The sequence below is a fragment of the Mus caroli genome, chromosome 5, assembly GCF_900094665.2.
Source record: "Mus caroli chromosome 5, CAROLI_EIJ_v1.1, whole genome shotgun sequence".
Classification (NCBI taxonomy): domain Eukaryota; kingdom Metazoa; phylum Chordata; class Mammalia; order Rodentia; family Muridae; genus Mus; species Mus caroli.
Genome location: NC_034574.1, coordinates 32,138,924 through 32,164,487, shown reverse-complemented (window position 1 = coordinate 32,164,487; position 25,564 = coordinate 32,138,924). Strand labels below are relative to the sequence as shown.

Here is a 25,564-nt window from a genome sequence, read left to right as displayed (position 1 = left end):
GGAGGGAGGGAGGGAGGGAGGGAGGGAGGGAGGAAAGGAAGGAAGGAAGGAAGGAAGGAAGGAAGGAAGGAAGGAAGGAAGGAAGGAAGGAAAATAGATATATTAAAGATAGATGGATGACATGGAAAAATGAATTATTAGGTGGATGAATGGATGGACAGATCAGAGGAAGGTGGATGGATGTGTGGGTGGGGGTGTGGGTGGGTGGAGGGATGGACAGATGAAAATACTGAAGGATGATGGGTATCCTGGGATACCTGAACTGGTCCTTGAAAGATGAATATGTAAGGATAGGGAAAAGAGATGACATCATTTGTTCAAAGGGAAAAAATAAGGAGCAGCCCCCACTCCCCAGCTGGAATGTCTCTAAAGTTAGAAGTGCAAAATTAGTAGCTCTCCTCCAGTCCAACCTCCTGTCCTGTGCTCCTAATGAAGGAGGCAGAGAGGATGTTGCAACCCCATGAGACCTCAGAGAGCAGTGCAAAGCATCAGACAGAAGAGGACTGGGCCCTGAGTGTCTGGGGCAGCACAGACAAGTGGGAGGTGAGGGTTCTCCAGCACCAGCAGCAGGCAAGCACACGTCATCCACAGCTGCTGCGCAGCAGGGAGCAGTGTCTGCCTTGTCACATTTAATAGTGGGTTTCTCAGGCACTGCCTGAAAGGAGGCATTTAAATGCAGTGTGCCGGGTCATCCCCAGCCAACTGTTTCCAGAGTCGCAAAGCAGAGCCTGTGCTCAAACACACCCCTCCATCTAACTCCAGATTCTGTATGTGAGAGGGAGGGACCACAAGGGGACAGACACCAAGAAATCTGTAGAGGAAAATGTATACACAAGGCAAGAATTGGGGTGTCTGTCTGTCTATCTTTCTTCCTTCATGAAAATGGTTGCTACTTTGTTTTGTAAAAGTCCTCCCCCTCTGTCTGTCTTTCTGTGTCTGTCACCTGCCTCTCTCTTTCTCTGACTCTCCGTCTCTGTCTCTGTCTCTCTCTCTCTGTCTTTCTCTCTGTCTCTTTCTGTGTCTCTCTCTGTCTCTCTGTCTGTCTGTCTGTCTGTCTGTCTCTCTCTGTGTGTGTGTGTGTGTGTGTGTGTGTGTGTGTGTGTGTGTGTGTGTATGTGTGTATGTGTTCATTCATGTGGGGGAACACGTGTGCATGTAGATGGTGTGTACACCTGTATGGAGGTCTAGTGTCATCTTCCAGAATTTAGTCTTGCTCTTTTGAGACAACTTCTCATTGGCTTGGATCTTCCCATGTAGGCTAACCTGACTGGCCAATGAACTACAGGGATTTGCCTATCTCTGTCTACCCTGTACTGTGATTACAGGCACGCCACTATGTCAGGCTTTTTTGTGAGTTTCAGGGACCAAATTCAGGTTCTCCACACCAGCACTTAACAACTGATCCATCACCTTTCTCTGGTTTTGTTTTGGTTTGGTTTGGTTTTGGGTTTGGTTTTTTGGGGGTTTTGTTGTTGTTGTTGTTTTGGTTTGCTTGGTTTGGTTTGGTTTGGTTTGGTTTGGTTTGGTTTGGTTTGGTTTGGTTTGGTTTGGTTTGGTTTGGTTTGGTTGGTTGGTTCTTGTTTGGGATTTTTTTTTTTGGTATGGTTTCCAGGAACCAATTTACTCTTCCACTCCAGACCTTACCAAGTAAACCATCTCCCCAGTCCTAAACAAGGATTCTCAGCATCATTGCTGCTAAGCTCCAGTTCAGAGACATCCAGAAAGTGCCATCATAGACCAGGGTTCCCAGGTGTGTCAAGTCAGAAAATGCCACCCGGCACAGCAGGAAGGCTTCGGTCTCCTCACGAAGCCCTAACCCTGACAGCATGCAGTATGTTATGAAGACTCTGAAGAACTTTGTATATAGCTTCTTCCATGAACGCTTCACACCTCCCATGAACAGGGCAGGGCAGGTCAATTTAGTGGGATAATATCCATAGAAGACATCTGGGGAAAGTGTTTTGACAAGTATGTTCTTTGTAACTGATACATGGAATGGTGTGTATCAGAAAAATTAAACTCAGGAACATGGGTGGCCCCGCTTTGCACAAGTGGCCAAGGCTCTCACAGGTCAGACTCAATGACTCTCAACTCCCTGTCCACATGGGATCCACCAAACCACACTGTGACACATTTTAAAATATCTTCAGACGTTAGATTTCATGACACCCCATGAGCAGATGAAATTTAGAAATATTATAACTCTGATCCAAGAACCTTGCATTCTAAAACTCCTTTTTCTCATCATAAAAACTCACATGTGGGGCAGAGGAGATGGCTCAGTCAATAAAGTTGCCTGCCTTGCAAGCTCAAAAACACGAGTTCATCTCCAGAGCCCACTTCAAGAAAACCAGGAGTGGCGGCATGTGCTTTTAATCCCGACACCAGGGAGGAGACAGGCAGATGCCTGCAGCTCACTGAAAAACCAGTCTAGTATAATCAGTGAATTACACATGAAATGAGAGACTTGGTTTCAAGTAATAAAAGGCAAGTGGCACTTAGGGAATGACACTCATGTGTGTCCTCTGGCTTCCACACACACAACATGCATATGTGCATACACACACACACACACACACACAAATATCACTGGGCTTAGGCCATGGATCAGTGAGAAAATATTTGCCAAGCATGCACAAGGACCTGGGCTCCATCTCCAATGCAGCAAAACTGAATCAATAAACAAATAATCCCTCATGAACTAGGCACCAGGTAAGTTTTATTATACAAAAAAGAACCCATTACATTTACATAAGCTATGTGTAAGTATGTATTTTAAACATCAATGCATAAGATTCATGCATTTATAGAACATAATAGTGTGGCCACCTACTACCTCAGGAAATGGACAGAAAATGAAACACCTTGAGAAGACATCAAGAAGAAATTCAGTAGCTTCTGGGAAGTGCTGGCTCGTTCCACAGGGACAACGATAAGCAGAAGGTAGCTGTGCCCAGCCTGTGCACATGCTGGTTTCAGCCTCATGTGTGAGCAACATTAGAACAGACCGCCAATTAGGACTAACCGAGGGCAAGAGCAGTGCTGGGCTCAGGCCTGGAGGATGGATTGTCTCAGCCACTTCCTGTGGCAAGATCTCTTTTGTAAGTAACCATTTACAGGTGGAGGCCTTTGGTTGGGTATAGCCCCCACATATATAAGAGATTTGGCCCCAGGACCACACACAGACATCACACAGGTTCCACTCCCTCAAAATAATGGTTCAGTGTTGGCATCCAGCATCTATAGATTATGTCGCCCTGGGTTATGTGTAACACTGGGCCAATGGAAACATCAAGCCAACAGTTATCAGCCTGTGCTATTGAAGGACTATAAACTGGAGGGCCAGGGAGAAGTCCATGCTAAGAAAAGATGCAAATACTGTTCACTATTCTCCACCTGTGGTTGGCTAAAGCATGAAACATTGAGCCCGTGAATGTCTGTAACCTCAGAGTGTGGAACAGAGAAAGATCTCCAGGTGTGACACCCTGGGGCATGAATGCGCCTCATAAAAAATGAATCTGGGCTCTGCATGATGGTAATGTGGGAGGGGAAACTAAGAGGAAATGGAAAGAAGGTTACTGGTTATCTTAAATTGTCCAGAGGCCTGAGGGTAAGAATAGGGGGTTACAATATATATCAAGTGAGCCCGAAACTGGGTGTGGGACGTTGTCTCCAGGAAAAGGTCAAAAAAGTATATACAATAAAGGATGCAGAATCATTGGGTGTGGTGACATAGTCATGCCACCAATGGACTGGACTGCTCACATAGTTTCTAGGGAGTTTTAAGGACAGATGATAAAATGTTAGAGGAAAGAGCAAAACACAACTTTCATTTGGAAGTACTTGGAGGAAAAAAACGTGCCTTCCTGGAATTACATGGCCGTGGTGTTCTCCCTGTCATCACTGCAGTAAGATACACAATTTCCCCTGAAACCCCTGCACTGCCTCTGTCTGTGTACACACAGCCATGGGCTGCTGAGGTGCCTTCACTTTAGAGCCATAGAGCCCCGTGCATCGGATCTCTACGTCCCCAAGAGCCAGCCTGGGATCCCACAGTATTCAGCAAATATTTGCTGAGTGGGAGGAGAGGCAGGTCTCAGACAGCAACAGGGAAGGGGAGGAGAAGAAGGAAGTTTGAAGAGGGAGAAATGAGAAGAGAATGAAACAGAGAATGATTGACAAGGAGAGGAGGGATGGAAGGTGGGAGAAAGAAAAGAGAGAACATGGGAGAGATTGACAAATGACACATTGCTCTCTCCTGCTTTTAGTCTCTGGAGGCCTTGCCGCACTATCTGGAGAGGGGCACACCCAGAGCACAAGGCTCACAGAGGGTGGGGCTGCTGAATGCCTCCTTTGAAGGGTCTGTCTGAGTTCAGCTCTAGGCAGCAATGCCACTTCTACTAGCAAGAGTCTTGTGAGTAGGAGGGTGGCCCAGGCCATAGGAAGGGCTTCTGCTCCAAGCCTAGCATTATCTGCTACCAGAACCACTGGAGAGAGGCACACTGGCAGGAGGCCTTTGTCCTCCATACAGATGGGAAATATTTTGTGGAGCTATACTACAAAAAATTAAATCAACACTTCAGACATTCTTATCCACACAACAGAAAAGCCACACTAAGGCTCAGCTGGAGATGAGTCTAGATCACACAGCATGTCTATTCCCAAGAGGAATTACACTACAGGATCCTACCTCCCATGGGGTCCTGCTCTCTTCCCACACAGTGGAAATGAAATTGGTCTTTTCTACAAAGGCAGCTGCTGGAAACTGCATAAAATCCTACTATGATCTGTGAATTGTCACAGGAAGAGAAAGAGGCGCTACCTTCACCTAACACTTATCCGAAAATCACTGGCTGGCCATTTGTGGCTGTCCAAAATATAGCAGAGACTAAAAGCTGTAATTAGACAAAGAAGTACAGTAATTGTGTCATCAGAGAGGGGACTGGGCTGGGTTCTCAAAATATGAGTGGAACTTTACAAAGCTATAAAAGCAGGGAGGGGAACACTTCCATAAACAGAGTGTTCACAGACACAGACCTTCGAAAAAAGCATTCTGGGCTCAAGGCAGGGATCAGCATGGTGGGTGCTGTCCGTGGTCCTGCCACACCGTCCACATGGCACTGAGGCTCTCCAAACCTAGAGGTCCCTCTCTCCCCTCACCTCATCCAGCACTGTGGGTCCTTGCTGCTTTTCTTTCTGGACTGGTTGGAAGCTTTTCTATTTTTACATCCCCACAGAACTAAAGTTAAAACGGCTCATTTCATGATGGATGTCGTCGACTTCAAGAACTGCCAAGTCTCCTACCACCCTTTCAGCATTTTAATTCTCCAAACGGCCCATGTCCTATCCCTTCTGGTGCTCAGCTTGTGCTGAGATTAGCCCCTGATGTCAAAGACTGTTACCACTTGTCCTCAGGTCACAGATTCAAGGAAGGCTCCCATATTCACAAGCAGGAAGGACAGGAAAATGAAGATCACAGTCACTCCTAGGAGTGGGGGAGGGGGCTTCCTTTGTAAAGGGAAAGCATGGAAATGAGCCTCACAGAAACCAGGGGTTCCCCGCCTTGGAGAAAATACACATGTCAGGAAATGAACACAGGCAAAAAATGATTTCCCTTATGGATAGGGGGGAAGTTGACGCTGAGATTAGAAAGTTATCAACTCTCCAACCTCTACCAGTGAACAAGGATCATGTTCAAAACTCAAAAATTCAATAGGGTGTGTAGGTGTTCACTCATTCAATCACAGAAAAAGAAACAGAGACAGAAAGAGAGAGAGACAGACAAAAGCAGAGACACAGAGAGACAGACAGAGAGCAGAAAGGCAGATAGAGACAGAGACCAAGACCATAGCACAGCACCAGGACCAGGTCTATATGGCCTCCAACTACTCTGGGGTGATCTGGTAAAATTTCAGCCCAGGAGCTTTTAGCAAAATTCTTGTGGTCCAGACGTAACAAATGACATCACTCAAAATCTCCAGATCACTAAAAATGAACTGCGGAGTGTGGGTGTGTTTGCTATGCAGCAGTACAGTATAATGACACCGTGAACACATGTGCCGGCTGCGAGCTGAACAGCCCAAACCCTTCACACTGACACAATGGGGTTGTATCCTCAGTAGCCACAGCCTCATCCCCTCCGTATCTCCCACCAGGCTCTCTGGCAGCAGCAAGTGCTACTATACAGCTACACACATCTGTTTATTCACTCACACAAAATCATCTTTGTGGCAGCCTACACATCCATAGTCAGGAAAGACCCAGGGAGTGGAAATCAGGGTGGAACTCAGTCTAATTAGCATCCATTTACCCTTTCCTTTGCCCGGATGGAAGCAGAATGGTGTTCCATTCTTGAATCGGAAATGTAGGTGAGCCCCAAGGAATAGAGCTTAGGCCTTTTCCCAGGGCAACATGTGACAGCAGGGTCTCAGGCCTATCATTCTGGTGGATGTTCAGGAAGCACTCTCAAGTGACAGAATATCAGGTTGTCAAATGGTGCATTCTCCAGGGACCCCAGGGGGCAGGTCCTTCCTGCTGTCTGCAAAAGACAGCACTAGCTAAATCTACATGGGTCTCCATTTTCATTTTTAATTCTTAAATTTCCACAAGAAGCAAGCAAAGTTGCTACAAATGCAGAAACTCAGTCACCTATACTGTGACTTCCCACTCCTCTGACTCCTGGGGGTTATCTATGAGTAAGGGTATTCTCACTGTCCCTAATGATGGTGCAAGGGCTCTGCCCCCCTCTATCAATGGGTTAAGCAAAAGTAGACCCACATCTGTTGTGTCATTTTCAAGGTCATCCTATGTGTCAGGCTAATCCCTGCTGGTAATGTGGTCCAAGAAGGGAAGGCACATTAAAAAGCTTTGGCTGTTTTGAAGGATGGGAGTCAGACACTATGCATAGAGCCTTACCCAGCTAAGAACTGACACTGCCCCCTGTCCTCATTACATCACAGAACATGTAGGTTACTAGAGAACATAGCTCATCTTCTAAGGACACCATGCAGAGTCCAGCCACCCTGTCATGTGTGTATGTCTAACTGTGCTTCAGTACCCATATATGACACAACTGACATAGGTTCATCTGTGGGCCACACATGGCAATGCATCTGACTACAGTCCTGTGGAGAGGTGGATCACTCTGAGATGTGTGTTTTCAACTTCAGATCCTTCACCCTCTCATACCTTTCTTCAACTGCCTTACCTCCTGTCACAGGACACCTGAAACTGGTAGGTTATTAACCAATAAAAGTTTATTTTGCTCCTGATTGTGGAGACTAGAAAGCCCAAGAGTGCGGTGTCAACTCTGTGACAGAATCCCTGTGTTATCATCCAAGGTGGAAACAGAAGGACAGAGGAGCACGATCAGTCAGAGGTGCACACAGGTTCATTCTTCTATCTAGTCCATCTCCACACTAACTACACCAATTCACTCAGAAGGGTGTGGCTTCATGGCATCACCACTTTCTGTCAACCCCACTCCCTTTGTTATCGCCTGTGAGATCATGTCCAACACAATGAATGCACTGCAGATGAAGCTTCCAAGGTGGCAAACCATGATAAATGGGGACCCTAGCGCTGTCCACTCGAGAAACGTCTCCACAGACAACTGATGCACCTGTCCTAGGTTGGCCCTCACATCTGTTTCCCTTCTACCTTTCTTGTTTCTACCACATGACAACCAGAGTGACTTTCTGAAGCACAAACCCAACTAAACTGTCTTCACCCCTCTTCACAACCTTTCAGCAGTGTCTCCTCATGCAGAACGGAGCAGGCTCCTCCATGCCTAACCTACCTTTTCACTGCCAAGACACACCATACTTACCAATTAACACCACCTGTGCCCCTCCCTGGGCCATCTCTGAAGGACAGGCCACTTGCCAGGTCCACTCAGCTCACACATCCCAGCCTTCCCATTGTCATTCCAGAAGCACCATATGGAGCTCTCCCTAGTGTGAGGTCTGTACCTCTGGCTAGCACATCCAAGGTGCTCCATCTTTCAGCTCAGCTTTATCTGCCTTATTCCATAGAATAGGGATTATTTCCTTGGTGCTGAGACCACAGTTTCCCCACCCCCACCCCATGTTGCCACCCCCACCCCACGTTGCCTCTGCAGGCTGTGCCCCTCCTCTGTAAATAGAAGTAGTCAGAGCTCCAACTTTGTAGGATTACCAGGATAAGATCTAGAAGCCTGGAGGCTGCCCACACACTGAACACCAGCCTAGGAGATCCAAGATTTGGGGCCATACATCTGCATTGAGGCATTTGGAAAAGTAGGACGAATGTTCCTTATCTTACTAATTTAAAATTCAGTGCCAAATCCTTTGAGTTTTATTTTGGATATTTATTACTCTATATGCCCAGAAATAAAGCTAAGTTTAAAAAAAAAAAAACAAAAGTGGGGGAGGGAATACTGTAGTTTTAACTGTCAATTACCCTATTGAGAAGAGTCTCAATCCTCAATCAAGGGGTTGCCCAGATCAGACAGGCCTGTTGATAAGCATATGAAGAATTTTCTTGAGTGTTAACTGATGTGGAAGGGCTCAGCCCACTGTGGGCGATACCATTCCCTGGGCAGGTTTCTGGTGCTGTAGAAAGAAACAAGCTGACCTTGAGCCTGTGAATAACTCAGCACTCAATGTTGCTCCATGATTTCTGTTGTACTTCCTTTGGCTGCACGTTCCCTGGCTAGAGGTCACACTGCATAGAGCACCAACCAAACCGGCCTTTGATGGCTGCTTCGGTTCCTGCCCTGACTCCCCGCAGCAATGCACTATGACTTGGAACTGTAAGCCAAACAAACCCATTTCTTCCCTAAATTGGGAAGATTTTGGCTAGAGTGTTTATCACGGAAATAGAAAGCAAACTGGGACAGAAAGGAAGAGAAGCCAAACATGATGCTGTCCTCAGCACAGAGAATGACCTGCGGTGTTTTGAGAAGGTTAACCGTCTCTGAGAGCAGCAAGAGGGCAGAGGAGTGAGTCATTTCTCAAGCGAAACAAGGGCACTTCACAAAAGAAACACACACACACACACACACACACACACACATCCCAAGCATAGCTGTCCCAGAGCAAGCCCAGCTGCCCTATGAAGTGTGACCTGTAACTGTAAAGATTCTAGGAGGAGGGATTGGGAATTCCTGCACAAGCTAGGAAAATAAATCATGTTGGCATTTTCTTACACAAACACGGAAAACCTCCCCCACATTTATAAGGTTCCCTTCAACTTAGAGGTTACAGAATTCAAATATTTGTGTAGAATGTAGGGCTTGAGCCTTCAGGGTCTGTTATGACAAAAAGCACATTTCTACTAAGAATATATACCTTGGTGGTCGAGTCCTTGCTTAGCAGACATGACACTCTGAATTCAGTCTCCAACCACATGCATGTCTGCACATGTGTGTATACCACCCAGGCCTGAGGATAGGCACCACACTCTTCAAGCAGCCATCTGCTTGCTCTATGTGGTTCTGTATCAGACCCATTGAGTCTACCTTGGAACTGACCCAGTTCTGACATCGGGTTTATTACTGAGTCAAGCCCCTGGGAGTAAAGTCATACATGCTGTGTCTCAACTTGACTTCTGAACATTCTTGAGAGAGTGCTGTCCATTGTTAAAGCCAATAACTAAGCTCATTGGCAAAGCAGATACGCCCTCTCCCTGCTGCTCAGGTCTCACTCTGGAAGACCACCCCCATTTCTAAATCCCTTCATGCCGCTCTCCCTACCTTCATGATGCAAACTAGCTCAGAGCTAAGTCCACAGGCAGGGTTTGAAGGAGAACCACTGCAGGAGCAGCTAAAAGCTCACTCAGCCAAGAAACAAGGCTTAGCATGTGGACTCCATTATCCACCCATACGGTAGAATCCCTTGGATGAATGGGCAAATGCAGGGTGCTCTTGAGGATGCAGGGTGCTCTGAGAGGATGAGAAGGGGAGACTCTCCCATGATAAAGTGGAACATACGGACATGAGAAACTAACCAAAGAGCTCACAGCTCCCCATCCCAGGGGGGAACAGTGTTCCTTAGAAAACAGAGGTTTTGCTGGCAAAGGCAGAGTGCTAGAGAGGGTGTTCCTGATCTAGGAGAGCTCTGGGTTCGTGCAGCAGAGGGCTGAGTAAAGTCTGTGGGACTGGGAGCTTCACACAGCCTGGCACCAATGTGTTCCTTTCATGTGGATGCATGCATGCACATGCACATGCACATGCACATGCACATGCACATGCATGCAGCCAGATGCTGATGGAGGATCTCTTCCTCCATGGCTCTCCACCTTATTGTCTGAGACAGGCTCTCTCGCTGAACCTGGGTTTGGTTAGGCTCTGGCTCATGAGATCTGGAGATCTGCCTACCTCACCACATGGTGCACCTCCCCAGAGCTGGAGTTACAGATAGGTACCACCCACAGTACTTCCTAGAATACCACTGCATCTAGTGCTTTCACGGGTGTTAGGGATACAGACTCAGACCTTGTGTGGCAAGCATTTCACATGCTGAGCCACCCCCAACCCCAGCCCCATTCATGTTTGCTGAATCACTTCTGACTCAAGTATCCCAGCTCCCGCCACAGTTCGTGAATACACCAGCACCAATTCACAGTTGACTTTGCTCAGAGCAAAATTTGGGATTTAGACATAACTGTCCAGGGAAATGGTTCTCAGTCTTTCTAAGCAGAAAACACAAATAGTCTAAAACCTAGCAGCATTTCCTAGAGGGTTTAAATACCAAATATCACCAGCTAGGTAGGCAGCCATGTTTCATTGTCTCATGGAGGCCCTTAGCAGCCCTGATTGCACAGGCTTACCCTTCCACATCACCCTACTGTACACTGCCCTGACCTAGTTCTTGGTGCTGGGAGGAGGGGGATGGTCTCTGAGGCTTCTTTGTCTTGTCAGCACCAGATGCCTCATTTTGGGTTTTTTCTTGGTTTTTTTTTGGGGGGGGGGGGTTGCTCACAGCAGGAAACTGGGCTGTATTCAGCACCTGTGAGCGCTCAGGGCTCTGCAGACAGAGGATGCTCAAACAGTCTGTAAACCCTGTCACTGACCTGCAGTCCAACTCTAGATGGTTCCTCGGTTCCTCGGGCTGAGAAAAGCCTCAGGTGGAATAGCTTACCTTTTCCTTGCTACATCATCTCTTCTACACCTCTGCATGGTTCCCTCTCTACATGACCCATGCCTTTTGCCCTCCTTCCAACCTGTAATGTTAACCACCCTGGGAGCAAACCCCACCTGAGAACCCGCACCTTTTCCCCATGACTCTTGATGAGCTCAGCATCCGTCTCAACAGATGATTACAAGCATCTCTTCCCACACCAGAACTGGCCTGTGTGACCTCTGGTGGCTGACTCCAGGTTTATACTGACTTTGGGCTCAGCCCCACGACTTTAAATATAAGATAAGCCATGATGGTCCAGAAGTTCCTAAAGGTCTTTTAGGCTCCCGATCTCCATGCTCTGTTCCTCTTTCAGCCTGGGTCTTAAAGAGATGCATGGGGCAGAGACTCCTTCTAACAGCAGCAGCAGGGACAAGGTCACAGCTTGTGGCATGAGCGAGATTTCAGGGTCATGTGCTATATAGCTCAAAGCTGACCTGTACACTGTCCCACAATGGTCATGCTGACGGCTCACCCATGGGGTGTTTACCCTGCACAGAAACTAGTCTCAGCATCCCACAAGTTTCTTTCATTAGTGATGGAGGATTTGACTGTTATTGTCTCATTTCACTCACATGGCCATAAAGAAAGGCCGATGTGTGGAGAGACTGTGTGAGCTCCCAGGAGTCAAACCTGTAACTGCGTCTTCCAACACACCATTCTCCCAGCTCACAGGCTTCCAGCTCCTTCCTATGACCCACAGAGTGTCAGAATGCCCTGTAACATTGAACCCCAACTACCTCATGTATTACACAGTAAGAAAAAGAACTCAAGATCTAAGAGGAGGAAGTGGTATGCCTAAGATCAGACACCTTCTTGGAGTCTGCCCCAATCTTAGAAGCCCTGTCATTTCTATTACTTCAATGCACCCCAACTTCTGCAACCCTGAAGCATCACCAGCTGCCCAGACATTCAGATTTCTCTCAGGACCCTCGGATTCGGCTGTGTAAAATCCCCACCTTCCTCCCAACCCAGACCTCACCTATGCGGTTCTAACTGCTTGCTTATGCCACTGTGAAATCCATGAAGCCACCCATTGCTTCTGACCAGGTCCTTAAGTTCCTCCTGGCATGTTCTGATCCAACCTGTCCTTACTTTAGGTGTGTGCACTGCTGGCAAGCACTGATGGTAAGTCACTATGTGCAGTCACTATGGGAACAATATTGGCCACTAAAGTGAGTCAAGTTTCCATTCCTCGGAGTTCATGAGTATAGAGAAAGAAGCTAACTATGTTACCAGCAGTTCTCAACCTGTAAAGGTATGACATTGAACATTTCCCATGAGTTGAGTATTGACCAAGTCCACTTCGTAATGAACTCATAAAATAATTGTTACAAGGCACTTGGAAAACCTCAACAAGAATATCGATAGTAGAGACCAGCCTGAGCTACAGAATAAATTATAGATTAGCCTGGGCTACAGAGTAAGATCCTGCCTCTAAAAAAAAATGTTTTAATTATTTAAAAGAATGAAAGTTCAAAGGTGACAGTGTCACTGTGCTGTGACACTGCCCTATCACTTTTGTGTCCCTTCTGAAACCCTCCTTAAGAATTCATTTGTAATAAACGTAATTTTCCCTAGAATTTGGCTCACCTTTCCCCGCCCATGAACCCCACGCTAGTAAGGGTTTCTGTCTCTGCCCTAAATGACAGAAGCTTGGGTCAGTCCCACAGTGGCCCTGGTGCACTGTCCTCTGCTGCTTCCAGATCCTCAGTACTGGTGTGCGACTCCCAGCCCATTTGCCAAACTGTGCAACTGCCTGAATCCTTTGTGCAAAGACTCAGGGAATAAATGAACATCTACTCCAAGTGTCCTCTTTGGGACAGACGGTCAAATCTTCACAGGTTTGATGGGGGTTTTTGTTTGTTTTGTTTCATTTTTGTTTGAGGGGGTGGGAAGCAGCTCCTTTTCTTTTTTCTTCCCCCTCCCCCCACCGCCCCACATGTTTTGCAAATTTCAGCCCATTATAAGTTTCTCTCATCTTCATTGTTTGATTAGATATGCACCCACATTCGCTCACACACAACCATATACTCACATACACAAGCACATACCAACACACCCACCCGGTGATTTTCTCAGCAAACAGTACAGCCCATGCACTCTGCCTGCTTGAATGTAAATTGGAACGTGGATTTTTTTTCCCTCCATAGCCCAATGCAAAAACCTCGGTGTGCCATTACATGCCTTCAATCCTCAGTTTGCTCTTTGGGAAGCGATGCTGACTGATGCTAACACCCTTAGGCTGCCCTCTTCCCATGGTTGTAAGATCCCTGCGGGAGATAATGGAAGTCATGTAGACTACAGCAAGGGCTGTGAGTCCTGTTTTTAATAATAATCAGAAGCTCAGTAGCAAGTGCCCTGACTCCCCCATGCACACAGCTGAACAAGCATCCCCCATTCTGTGGCTCTTCTGGGGAGGGGGGGAGTCAAGAGTTTCTGCCTGGCCAGGGAGCCCTGTGCCTTTGTTTGCTGAGAGCCACACCCATGATACTCTACTTGCTAAACACAGTGGGTATCTATAAACAGTTTCAGCTATGTTAACCCCCACCTGTGCCATTCATTACAGAAAAAAATCCACCCTTGAAAGAGCTTCATCAATATTTGAAACAGACCCTAGAGATAGAGACTAATTGTGCATTTCCTACCTTCCTTCTCCATCAGGCCAACCTGCCCATCATCTCAGGAAGGATTGGGATACTCAAAGGAAGAAACGACTCCACATCCTAGCCAATTGGAGTAGAGCATTTTCCTAATTCCATCTCCATGTTTGTCCATAAGGTATCTGGCCTGGGTGTCCCCTGTGTTCTCTGTTCTGGTACACAACTCTGAATTCCCTACTGAAGCCTAGATCTTCACCTCTGTGGATCTCTCCCCATAACAGAGATCCAGGGGCCCATGAAGGGATCCAGCACCCTGCAGGAGGGGCTGCAGCTGTGTTCTCTGTTTGCTTCTGTGGCCTGCATCTCGGGCCTCCCCTCAGGCTGTTTAAAGCCCCTTTCACTTTCCCAAGGTTTGCTTTCAGTGTCCAGAGAAGCCACAGGGCAGCGGAGATGGGGATCCATAATGCTGGCTTTCCTTCTGCCTCCCCCAAAAGCCATCTCGTTTGACCCCCATCCTCTACATACCTGCTGGAGTTGCCTGCAAACCCCTTACTCCCCCTTTACTCTACCCACCACCGTTTATGAAGTAGCTGTGAATTATTGCTAACTACAGGAGCTAAGGCTATCTCCTTTCCAACTTCCCTGTGTCCAGCAGAGACAAAGTTACCCGGTGACTGCTGAGGAACAGGTAAGGGCTGTGGCATTTTAAAAAAGGAAACCTGATGCTCATCACAGTCTATGCACCATTAGCAAAAGGTCTCCAGACATAGGAAAGGTCTTACAAGGTAGAGCCATTCACATCCAGCCTTATTTCCCCTTAAAACCACAAATTTTTGTGATTGGGATAGGCAAGGTGTGCCAAGGAAACAAGTGCCCTGTCGGGGCCTCTTTTTTGCATATGAGATAGCCTTTCTGCATCCCTCCTCACCATGCTCACTGGAACCACTCCTGAGATTGATGGAACATCTCTGCAATTGTACCACAAGTGGATTTCCTGCTTTGCATATAGGATTAAAGCAGCAGATAGGCCATGCCTTTCTTGTCAAGTGTGCCAACACACTAACAGCTCTGCCTGGATGGCCAGGCTTGTTGAGGGCGTGGGAGGGAATCTGCCATGGATATCAAAGCAGCAAGGCTCCAAAAGGCCACCATAGCAGGACACATATCCACAGCCATCTGGTATAAGGGCTGAGCTCTTCATCTCCATTGCAGAAGGTCACAGCAGGATGGCCCTACAGCTCAACAGACTGAGAGTCACAGGACTGACTCCAAAGGAACTCATCCCAGAGACCTGCCTAGCAGCCATCTGTTGAATTTCAACCGGAGATACCCGTGCCCTGAAGCTCAGATCCACCAGGAGCACACAACACAGAGGAACCCCAAGCTATTGACTCATTGGTCCCTGCATCAGCCCCACCTCATCACCTGCCTCAGTTCTTCTGACAGAAGCCCATGGCCAGCAGGCTCTCCAACAGAGACCTGTTCAAATCATCCCAGGCTTTCTTCCTTCATTGTCTGCCAAATGGACATCACAATCTCGCCAAGTCATCTCCTATGTTTTAGTCCCCAGGCCTACTCTCGTCTGTAGGTGGGAGCTCAGCAGAGGTCTTCTGGCCAGGGCTGAAGCTCAGTTCAGATGGGGTGAAAGCCAGACAGTGCAAAACAAAGGTGGGGCGAGGATTCCTTCCACCCCCCTCCCCCCAAACCCCCACCTCCCACCCCCACTTTTCTCACCCATACTCCCAGTCTACTTGCCAACCTTCCCCTGCTTCCTAACAGCACTTCCCTGAGAAGACCTCCCCAGGGCCATAAAACTAGCAGGGTATCACACTGGACGTGTGCCTAAGGAAAGTCAGCACCCATCTCTAACCCGCAGCTGCCATCCTGGAGAGTTCCTGGGGCTGTCCCTGACCTGAACTCCACCCTCCAATCTCAAGAGACACCCAGGGGAATAACAGCTCTGGGAATCCAGCCTGCCAGAAACTGGATGTTCCAACATTGCCACCCCAGTCTGCGCTGCCATCTCTGGGCAACTATTTATTGGTTCTAACACCAGGCAGGAACTCGGTGGAGGATGTAGTGTCTGACTTCATCACCCTTCGCTCCCCGCCTAGACAAAGCTTAAAGACCCGGCCTCCTTTGTTTCCGGCCACACCCAAGGACACAGCCCAGATGTTCAACGCATACTACCACCCCACCTTCGGGCTGCTCAGCCTCTGCGGTTAACCCTTAAGAAGCCGCAGCTTGCAGTATGGACCACCTGGCTATTCTTAGCTGCAGTGAGGTAAGGAAGCAGTGCATCCATCATGGCGCAGCTCCAACTCGGGCCTTCCACCCCATTAATAAGTGAGGAGTGCAGAGCCGCATCTTTTTCCTTCCTCTGAAGGCTGCAAGGTGCAAGGGAGGGATGACTCAGGGTCCAGGTGCACTAGGCCGGGCACACCCTCCCCATCCTAGAGTGAGGCCGAGGGAGGGGGACTGAGGCCCCGCGCCCCTCCCTCTTTTGTTCAGCTCCGCATCCTCCGGGCCACGCCATCCTCCCGGCACACGCCACCCTCCGGGCACATCCTGAGGAGGGAGGGGGCTTCACGCCCGCAGAGAGAGGGACTGGATACTCCAGCCCCGCCCTGCCATGCGGGGCTCCCCCTCATTGTCCCCAGAGGGGGAGGGGGAGGCCTCGGCGAGACGGGCCCCGCCCCACTCGCGGCGACGCAGGAAGCCTCCGGGGGCGTCCCTGTGGTACCCCCATGGGTCTGGACCCTGATGGCGACCACCCTCAAGCCACAAAGCACTGCGGCAGGGTGGGGGCGCTTACGGTGATGTGCGGGATGCTCTTCTTCCCCTGATGAGACATGGCCCCTCTGGAGCCCTCCGCCCGGCCGCTGGAACTAACGTCTGCCTGGCGCTCTACCCTGGTCTCTCCCGGCGGCGCTACTCGTGAGAGCGGCGACAAAGGCCAGGGAGGGATGAAAGAAAGGACAGAAGCTCGGCTCCCACCGCTGCCCACTCCCCGCTGCTCGGCCCGCCGCCGCTGCTCCGGCTGCCTGCACCGCCCGGCTTGGCAAGGAGGGCGGGAGGAGGAGGGAGAGGCAGGGCGAGAGGAGGGCGCTGAAGACAGACAGCTCCTCCCGGTGGCGGCAGCAGAACCGGATTCGCCCCTTTCGGCTCGAACCAGGAAGCGCTTCCCTTCCGATTCCCCTACTCCGCCCCCGACCCCCGCCCCGCGCCCTCGCTTAAGCCGGGGCCTCGCTCACGCCACTAGGAGAATATGCTTTTGAGTGGTGTTTTAAAAGCAAGAAACAAACAGCCTTTGGACACGGGGGCAAAAGCAGTGGGCAGCGCCACAGGTGTCTCTGATCTTTGTGTGTGTGACCTGTGCTTGGGAGGAAGTGGGAGCCAGGAGCCAGCACCCACCCTAATTGCTAGAAGCATCCTTGGCCCTCCAGGACCGCACTCAAGGACCCCCTCTGGCCAGTTCTTCCATGGTCTCCGTTTTTCCACCCCCTTTCCATATCCAAATCCAGATCTTCATTCATGCTATTCTCTTGAATAGTCCACCTCAGTTAAGGATGACTCGTTTTCCCAGACCCATCCCCAGGGCCTTCACCTCTTTACCCGCTCCATTTCCATTCCCAGGCAGAAGCAAAGCAGCGAAAGGGGCTAGCCGCGAACCCATGGGCCATGGGCTCTAACCCTTCATCTGCTCTCTCCTCTCAGTGGCCTGTCAATATGGCCTGGCAGTGAAGGCTTGGAAAGCTGGACCACAGGTACTAAAGTCTCTACAGCTCTGGGGACAGGGAAGAAATGTGGGAAGTTTCCTGACTATCGTTTGAAGTGTTCGAAGCCCGGGAGGTCCCGATGTGGCTCTGGGACAGGTGGGCAAGAAGCCAGGACAAAACTTCACCAAGTGAGAACAAAAGATGAACAAGGGAGCCCCCAGCTCAAAATATTAGGCAGCTGTCCCCAGGCAGGAGCAAGCCATTTCCCTGCCAATGAGCTCATTTCCTGCCTGCACAATCCCTCCACTGACCCTGTGGATAGACCCACTTCTCCACTTCCGGACTGCCAAGGGAGGTGATGGAACAGAAAAAACTCTGGACCCCGCTGGGGCCTTCCACCACGTGGAGAAAACCAGTTACCTAGTCCACAGCATGAGACCAAGAAGGGTTGTAGGCTGAGATAGAACAGCTTATATCCGGGAACACTAGCCTGTGATTTTTTCCCCCTTTTACAGATAGGAAACTGAAGCTTGCAGAGATAAAATAGCGTAAATTAGCTGCCATAGGGCAGCGTCGCGAAGCGGGTTCTCTACTCATTAAGTCCCGCCTGTGCTCCAGCCCCTAAATTCTCGTTAATGACCGGAAGCTGCGGATGGCAGCAGCACACTTCTGTCTCCTGGATTCCTTTCCTCGCCAATAAATCATAGGTTCCGGTACCCGGGCATCCCCTGGGGTCAGCTAGGGGGTTCTGGGCAGGCAAGCTACAGAGAGGGGTTGGACCACGTGCAAGTCAGAGGGAGGAGCCCTACTCGCTACTGGCCAAACAGATTGCTGCTCCCATGCAGACTTTGCCGGTACAAAGCTTTACAGCCATCGGCCTCTGGCAACCACAAATGTTGCGCCTGCGCTGTTGGAACCCCTCCTCCCTCCCAAGAAAGAGCCTTATGGGCGGGGGAGGGGCCCGGGCACTCTTTGCTGGAGTGGTTAAGGCTGACCCTATATCACTAGCCCTCTGCAACCCATGCCCTGAGATCTTCAGAAAGTAAATTACTCCATCCAGCGGGGCCGTGAGTTCTTCTGCTCTAAGTCCCTACCAGAGAGTGCTTTGGGAGGCCTCAGACGCAGCCTTTTGTCAGGTCCCTAAGAAGCCAGGGAGAAAGGACAGAGGGGACCCGGGTGGGAAGAACACAGGAGCAGGTGAAGCAACTAGGGTCCAGAAACGCTAAGGCACATCAACCCGGTCGTCCATGGTGAAGCGGGAGACAAAGCTTGTGTGAATGACCCTGACCAGCGCCATGAAGCCAGAAGGACAGCTCCAGGCCAGTCACAAAGAGCACTCGCCTCCGTGGTATTCCCTTTGAGGGAAGCAGAGAACAGACTGCCACTCCCGGGTCTCAGATGAAGACATCTGAAAGAAGGTGAAACATCTCGACAGGTTCCAGGTGGCGTGGCTGGGTTTCTGAGCCCTGAAGCCTTTGGTGGAGCTAGAGAGCCTGTTTCCCACGCGAGGTCGGACTACCAAGGAGGAGATAAAGGGATGTGGGACTGGACTCTGGCTAGTTCCCTGGTCCTCACCCCTGCCTCCAGCTCCCAGGCAGCAGATTCAGAACCATGGAGAGTTCCCGAGCAGGCGACAGAGCAGAAGCAAGAACACCGCCCTCAGATCAGCCCATTTTCTTCTCCTTCAAAACGCCTGTCCAGATTACAGTACTGTTCAAACTCTTCCTCTGGGTTCACTTTGTGCCTCTCATAGTGTTAACGGAAAGGGTGAATTAATTAATTAAACCGAGAATGATGATAAAACTCCATAGCAAGCATTTATTGATTACTCTCGACCTGATTGAACTTAATTCTTGAAATGAGTCCACAGCTCTCTCTCCCCAGCCAGGGAACTTCTGGAGGGTGGGGCCAGGCTGCCGAGCCAGCCCAGCCCAGAGCTCAAGGGACAGCTTCCCAGAGCTGCTCCAACTTCTGTTTCCCAGACACGTGGCTCTGACCTCACCCACCCTGTCCAGGACTCTTCTGTCTGACCATCCGTATTCCCTGGTAAATTCTAAACTTAGGGAAGAAAATCTCTAAGGCCCAAGCCCTGGTCATGTCTTTTCCTGAGGTCCCTCCTCACTTTCGGAAGTCGGGGAGTCCATATGCCTGGGTTCAAATCCCGGGCTCGCCTCCAACTTACACATCCAGGAGTGTCCTGGATGATTTCTTACTGCCCAGCATCTGAACCCTTAACCACATCGCCCGCCCCCCAGGGAGGGGCGGGAGCAGCTGTATGAAGAGTCATTCTGTGAACCTCTCCCAGAGCCAGGTGCAGCCTAAGCGCTCCACGATCACTGGGTGAACAGATAGATAGATGGAGGAAGACAGAGAATGCTCGCCTTTTCACAGAACCCCAGAAGGAGAACGAGGCTTAAATTCACCTTACAGGTCCCTTAGCGGCAGCTGCAGCAACTTACTTCCCCTCTCAGAACCTGGCTTGGCTTTCTGAGGCTATGCTGGCCAACCCTGGCCTATCCTACAACCTCTCTGAACCTCTTGTAGGATGATGTGGGGGAGGGGACGTAGCAGTCCCCCAGAACCTGGTGGCAGCGGGGCCCCCACACTCGCCCTCGCGCCACCCAAGCCCTGGGTCTCCAAGGGCCCCGCCCCCCCCACGTCCGGCCCACGTGCCCCGAGGGTACCTGGCCATTGTCCCGGCCGAGTGGCAGGTCGCGGGGCGCAGGACATCGGATGCGCAACGCCGGCGGTCTGTCATCGCGATCGCCTGGCGAACTGACAGCAGAGCCGGAGGGCTCGCTCACATCACTGGCCGTGTCCTCGCTGCCGCCGGGGCACGGCAGGCCCACGGCGTCGGGCCGTCCAGCGCTGCGTGGTGTGCGCGCGGAGCCGCGGCGGCCCACGCTGTAGGCGTCGAAGTCGATGGTCTTGTTCTCGTAGGCGCCCTCCACGGCGGCGAACATGCCGCCGTACTTCTGGCGTGGGGTCTGCGCCGCGCTGCCTGGCCGCGCCAGGTACACCGGCAGGTCGTCCTCCGTGTTCCACGCGCGCCGCCGCTCCGCCATCCCCGTCTCCGGCGGTCAGCTCTCGCCACCGCTGGCTCCGCGCTGAGCGCCTCGGTGCGGGCCCGCGGCGGCCCAAGCGCGACTGCGGTCGGGCAAAGAGGGAGGGAGGAAGGGCCGGGGCGTGGCCCACGAGGGGCGGGGCCTGGGCGGGGCGGGGCGGAGCCTACGGTGACCAAGACCAGCGCCACTGCCAGCTACAAAGGACCGCGGAGGCGGGGACAGCGGCCGGGGCGGGGAGGATGGTGACGTGCGGTAGCCGCAGCGCGGAGGGCGGGCGGCCGAGCCGCAGTGCCCTCCACGCACCCGGCTCTCCGCCTCTAGAAGGAGCGCAGGGCGCGGGCAGAGACGGGGTGGGGGCGGTGCGCGGGTGCACAACACACATACACACACATACACACACGCACGTACACACGGTTAAGCTTCACCTCACAAGCGAGAGTTGCACAGATATCAATCATGTCTGTACATGGTACATACACCCAAATCAGGTACCTCCGCGCTCCCTCCAGACACCTAGCACACCATAGATACACACGCACACGCTCACACACGCTTGCGCGTGCACACCAGAGATTCCCTCTGTCAGGCAACCCCACGCACCACCAAAAACCATACAAAAATTAAATGATCTTAAATGCACAGTCAGAGGCATACACATCCAACTCCCCATTGGCTCACTCGACACTACTACACTGATTGCCTGATAGGATCTGACACTAGTGTAGGTGCTGGGCACAGGACTAAGAGTAAAATGAAATCCCTGGTCTCAAGGGCCAGCTTCTAAAAGGTATGATAGAGAATGCAGCCTGCAGCACTCAGGAACAGAGGTTCCTATCCCAAAGGAAGGAGGTCATGTTAGCATTACACTCCCAGACGCTTGTCACTTAGCCAATGACCCACACTCGTGCTGGATACACAGCCCAACAACATCTCAGGGTGAAGAATTTCCACACCACTACCAAAAGCAACCTCACAAGGCTCCTTCACACACAGGCCTGTAGACTGCTGATAGGTGCACATCCCCACCAGACACGAGGGAAGGAAGAACTCTTGAACAGAAACACTTAGGAAACAAATATGCAGGGACAGACACACACGCAGTAGGCAATGACCCAGACAATAGCCTCCATCTATGGGCAGCTCCCACATCCTGAATACAGCCCACTCCAACTATGCCTGGAGCTTAACGTCTAGACTTGAGGGGCTTCTTTAACCAGGAAGAAGTATGGAGACTTGGGATCCGCTCATTTATTTATGACTTTCTAGCATAGGGGTTATGAGATTCCCTGGGGACCCAGGAATCTCAGCTGTGCTTTCTGGATGGAAGGCTCACAAGCTGCCAGCCCCCTAGGCAGACAAGTCCAAACTGGCAATCAGGATTGCTGGGGAACAGTAGGAAGCCTGATTCAGCATCTGTCCCTTCAGTTAGCTTCCCTGAGCTAGGAGCTGTCCTTTCAGCACCCCACCAAAGGTCAGAGAAATCTGTAACCAACCTTGGAGAACTCCAGACAGACAGTCAACGTGACTGTTGAGACCATAACCAGAGGACTCTGCCACATAGGAGGATCTGCGACATCAGCTGACACCTCATGCTCCCTCTGTGATTAAAGCCAGTCTGCGCAGAAAGCAGGACGCTTCTGCTGTGGGGTTGAGGAAGCAGGAGAAGCAAACAGCTACCTCTCCATTCCATTTCATGCAGCTGCTCCTGTCTGCCTGAGACCTCATTATTATCCAGTGTCAGTGGGCAGTTGGAAAGTTCCTTCCCTCCTCCCTTTATCTTTACTTGCACACAGGGGCTAATGTTGAGCACACAGGAAAGTACAAAGTCCTTGTCCTCAGTGTCTATTCTAATTAAGTGCACAGTCTTCCACCCACCTCACCCATACCCTGGCTCTTCTATCCCCTTGTTCCTACATCCCATGAAGATTCAGTTCACCCAGGCATTCCTCTTGAAATAAGAAGAACTACACTGCAACCATCCTCAATCTTTAATTGAAAACTCTGAAATACAATCCACAACATGTCCTGTGCTAGAAAAGCTGACGCTGAGGTCCACAGTGAGTCTAATCCAGAGTCTCACAAGGATTGATGGTGATTGCATCCACATAGCATAGGTAGCTGAGTGTATTCATGCACACCTTTATTCCTAGCACTCAGGAGGCAAGCATATGTCTGTGAGTTTGAGGCCATCTGGTCTACATAATGAGCTTCAGGCCAATCAGAGTTACACAGTGAGACCCTGTATCAACAACAACAAAGATAACAGAGACTCCAAATATCTGAGTTAGACAGGACTTTCAAAGCTCAAGCTTTCTACTCCATGCTACAATCAACAATTTGGGGACACAGTCTCTCTAGACTTGCCAATAGTGATAGAAGCCTTATTGCTTTTTAAGAAAATTCCAGGCCCAGAGAGACGGCTTAGCAATTAAAAGCACCTGCTGCCTTGCAGAGGACCTGAATTCAGTTGTTAACACCCATGTACAATGGCTCACAACAGTCTGTAACTCCAGACCCAGGAGATCTTACACCACCCTCTTCTGGCCTCTGCAGGCATCTGTGCACATGTGCTCTCATGCATACATTCACACACACACACACACACACACACACACACACACACACACACACACAGCATACCATCACACAGGTGACTACATAAATAACAATGAAATAAATCTTTTAAAAGGAAGAAATGAAAGGCCTGGAGAGAGGAATTGGCCATTAAGAAATCTTACTGCTCTTGCAGAGGAGCCAGGGCTCGGCTCGCAGCACCAACACGGAAGATTACAAATGACTCCGGTTCCAAAGGACATGACACCCTTTTTGCCTTCATAGTCTCTCAAGTGCTTGTGGTGCACAGAAACTCACAAAAACTCACACACATACAAAGGAAGGAAGGAAGGAAGGAAGGAAGGAAGGAAGGAAGGAAGGAAGGAAGGAAGGAAGGAAGGAAAAAGAATTTTTAAAGAAAAAAGCCCATTCTCTCATGAGAAAGAGCCAGCCAGTTTGTGAAGCCAGAGGGTGCAACACGAGGAAGCACTATGTTTAGGCAGAAGCAAGAAAAATCACAGTTTCCACTTACCAAGTGTTTACCACCTGCCTGGGGCACTCTACCAAAAAGAATGCTTTGTACACCACCACCACTACCGCATACCCTCGCCTACAAAAGCTTGAAAGTACTATTTTAGTCTCATTTTCCAAATTAGGAAAATGTGGCTAAGAGAGATTAAATCCTTTGCCTAGAGGCACAGATGGCAAGGAGACTGTTGGGACGTTAACAAAGTCTCCTGCTGAGGCTGCATCCTAACCATTGACCTTGCTCAGCCCCAAATGTCTGATTGAGATTATCCCCTTGGGAGAAGAGAGAAAAGAATGAAGGAAGTACAGACAGAGTGTGGGATTGGGGGGGCTTAGACTTTTGCCCTTAGAATAACCTTGGGCAGTGATCACCCAACATAGCATTGGAGCACCACTGTGTAGTCTGGGCCAGTCATCTCTCCTCCCTCCCTTGCAGAGGGGAATATCCAATACTCAGATTGTTCATTCTTTGTGTGATGGTCAATGCTCTACCTAACACATCATTGTCCCCTTCAGCCATGCCACATGGCACCTCCACCTTCAGGCTGTTGTGCTGAGGAGGTCACACTGTAAACCTATCATGAATGTTCTGCAGGGAGGAACTAGGTTGAGATACCCAGACAAGCTTGTCGGTGGCCGTTCAATCTCTTCAACTCAAAGCCAGGAAGGTAAGAGGATCAGAGTCAGAGACAGAAAACAGAAACAGGAACTGAGCTTAAAATGTATGCAGTGGCAGGGAGTCAGGGACAGTGGCTGGCAGACAACTACAAATGACGTCCAGGGTACTGGCAGAGAGGCACATGTCAGAGTGTAGCAAATAGGACAAGCCTAACTCCAAGGAGTATTTTGTGTAGACAAACAAAACAAATACAAAAAAATTACAACTTATCTAAAGAATATTCTGTTGGGCTTAATAGCATACGCCCTTAATCCCAGAACTCAGGAGGCAGAGACAGGTGCGTCTCTGTGAATTTGAGACCAACCTGGTCTACATAACAAGTTCCAAGCCACCCAAAGCTACACAGTAAGTTCCTCTCTTGAAAAAACAAATTTCAGGAAATGGAGTTGCAATTTGCTGTCAAATGTATAGTGTTCTTTGTAAGTCTTCTAGGCAAAGTCATGTGCTCGTCTGAGACATGAGAAGTTCAGAGAGCTGTGGACCTTCCTGCAGTGTGCCAGAGACAGACACAGACACAGATTATTGAATGCTGCTCTTTCTGATGCTTCCACCAGAACGAAAGGACAGAAGAAAGCTGCTTAGTGATGCTCACACGTTTCCTGGGATCTGTTTGATAACCCACATGCCAAATGGGGATTTTGGGGTGTGCTTAAATTAACGATCAGGAGATGGAGAAAATAGGCTAGAATATCTGGGAAGCACCATCCAGGTGAGAACACAAAAAAAATGAAAGGCAGATGGAGATGTAATAGCAGAAGCAGAGAGAGTTCATGCTACAGTCCTGCCCTTGGAGATGCAGGAGGGACCACACGCCAAAGCAGACAGCTGGTCTCTAGGTGCAGGAGAGGGCAGGAAGGTGTATTCTTCTCTGGACTCAGAAAGAAGTGCATTCTGCCAACACTTTGATGTTGAGACCCATTTCAGACTCTGGCTGCCAGACCTAGAAAACATACGTGTCCTGTAGGGTGGGGTCTCACACCTGAAATCTCAACCTCAGGAAGTAGACAGGAGGACCTTGGAGTCTATAAATAACTGTGGAGGTGTTGGCTTTTATCCGTCGTCTCATGGCTATAAGAAATTAACATGGTGGTAAAGGATATTATCCCATTGTTTGTACCGAGTAGATTTGATTCACAAGAAAATAGTTTATCCCCCACCAGAAAAGGAGAATCCCAAAGTCATTGCCTATTTACATCAGGCCAGGCCTTCCAAAACGTGGTAACGAACCCATCGCCAAACATTAAAAGGAAAAAGGGAA

At 49.9% G+C, this 25,564-nt stretch overlaps 1 protein-coding gene across 2 annotated transcripts in view; it reads right to left on the bottom strand.

The window, feature by feature from the left end:
* The window catches only part of Crmp1 (collapsin response mediator protein 1), a 50,509-nt gene extending 29,753 nt beyond the window's left edge, over positions 1-20,756 (bottom strand). The window contains exon 1 of one of the 2 annotated variants that reach the window (XM_021162273.1): positions 20,166-20,756. In XM_021162273.1, the coding sequence (XP_021017932.1) occupies positions 20,166-20,546 (381 nt within the window). In that variant the 5' untranslated portion in view covers positions 20,547-20,756. Of the gene's footprint in view, positions 1-16,577; positions 16,911-20,165 lie in introns of those variants that run through there. The other variant, XM_021162274.2, reaches the window with a different exon arrangement.
* Positions 20,757-25,564: the final 4,808 nt, after the last annotated feature.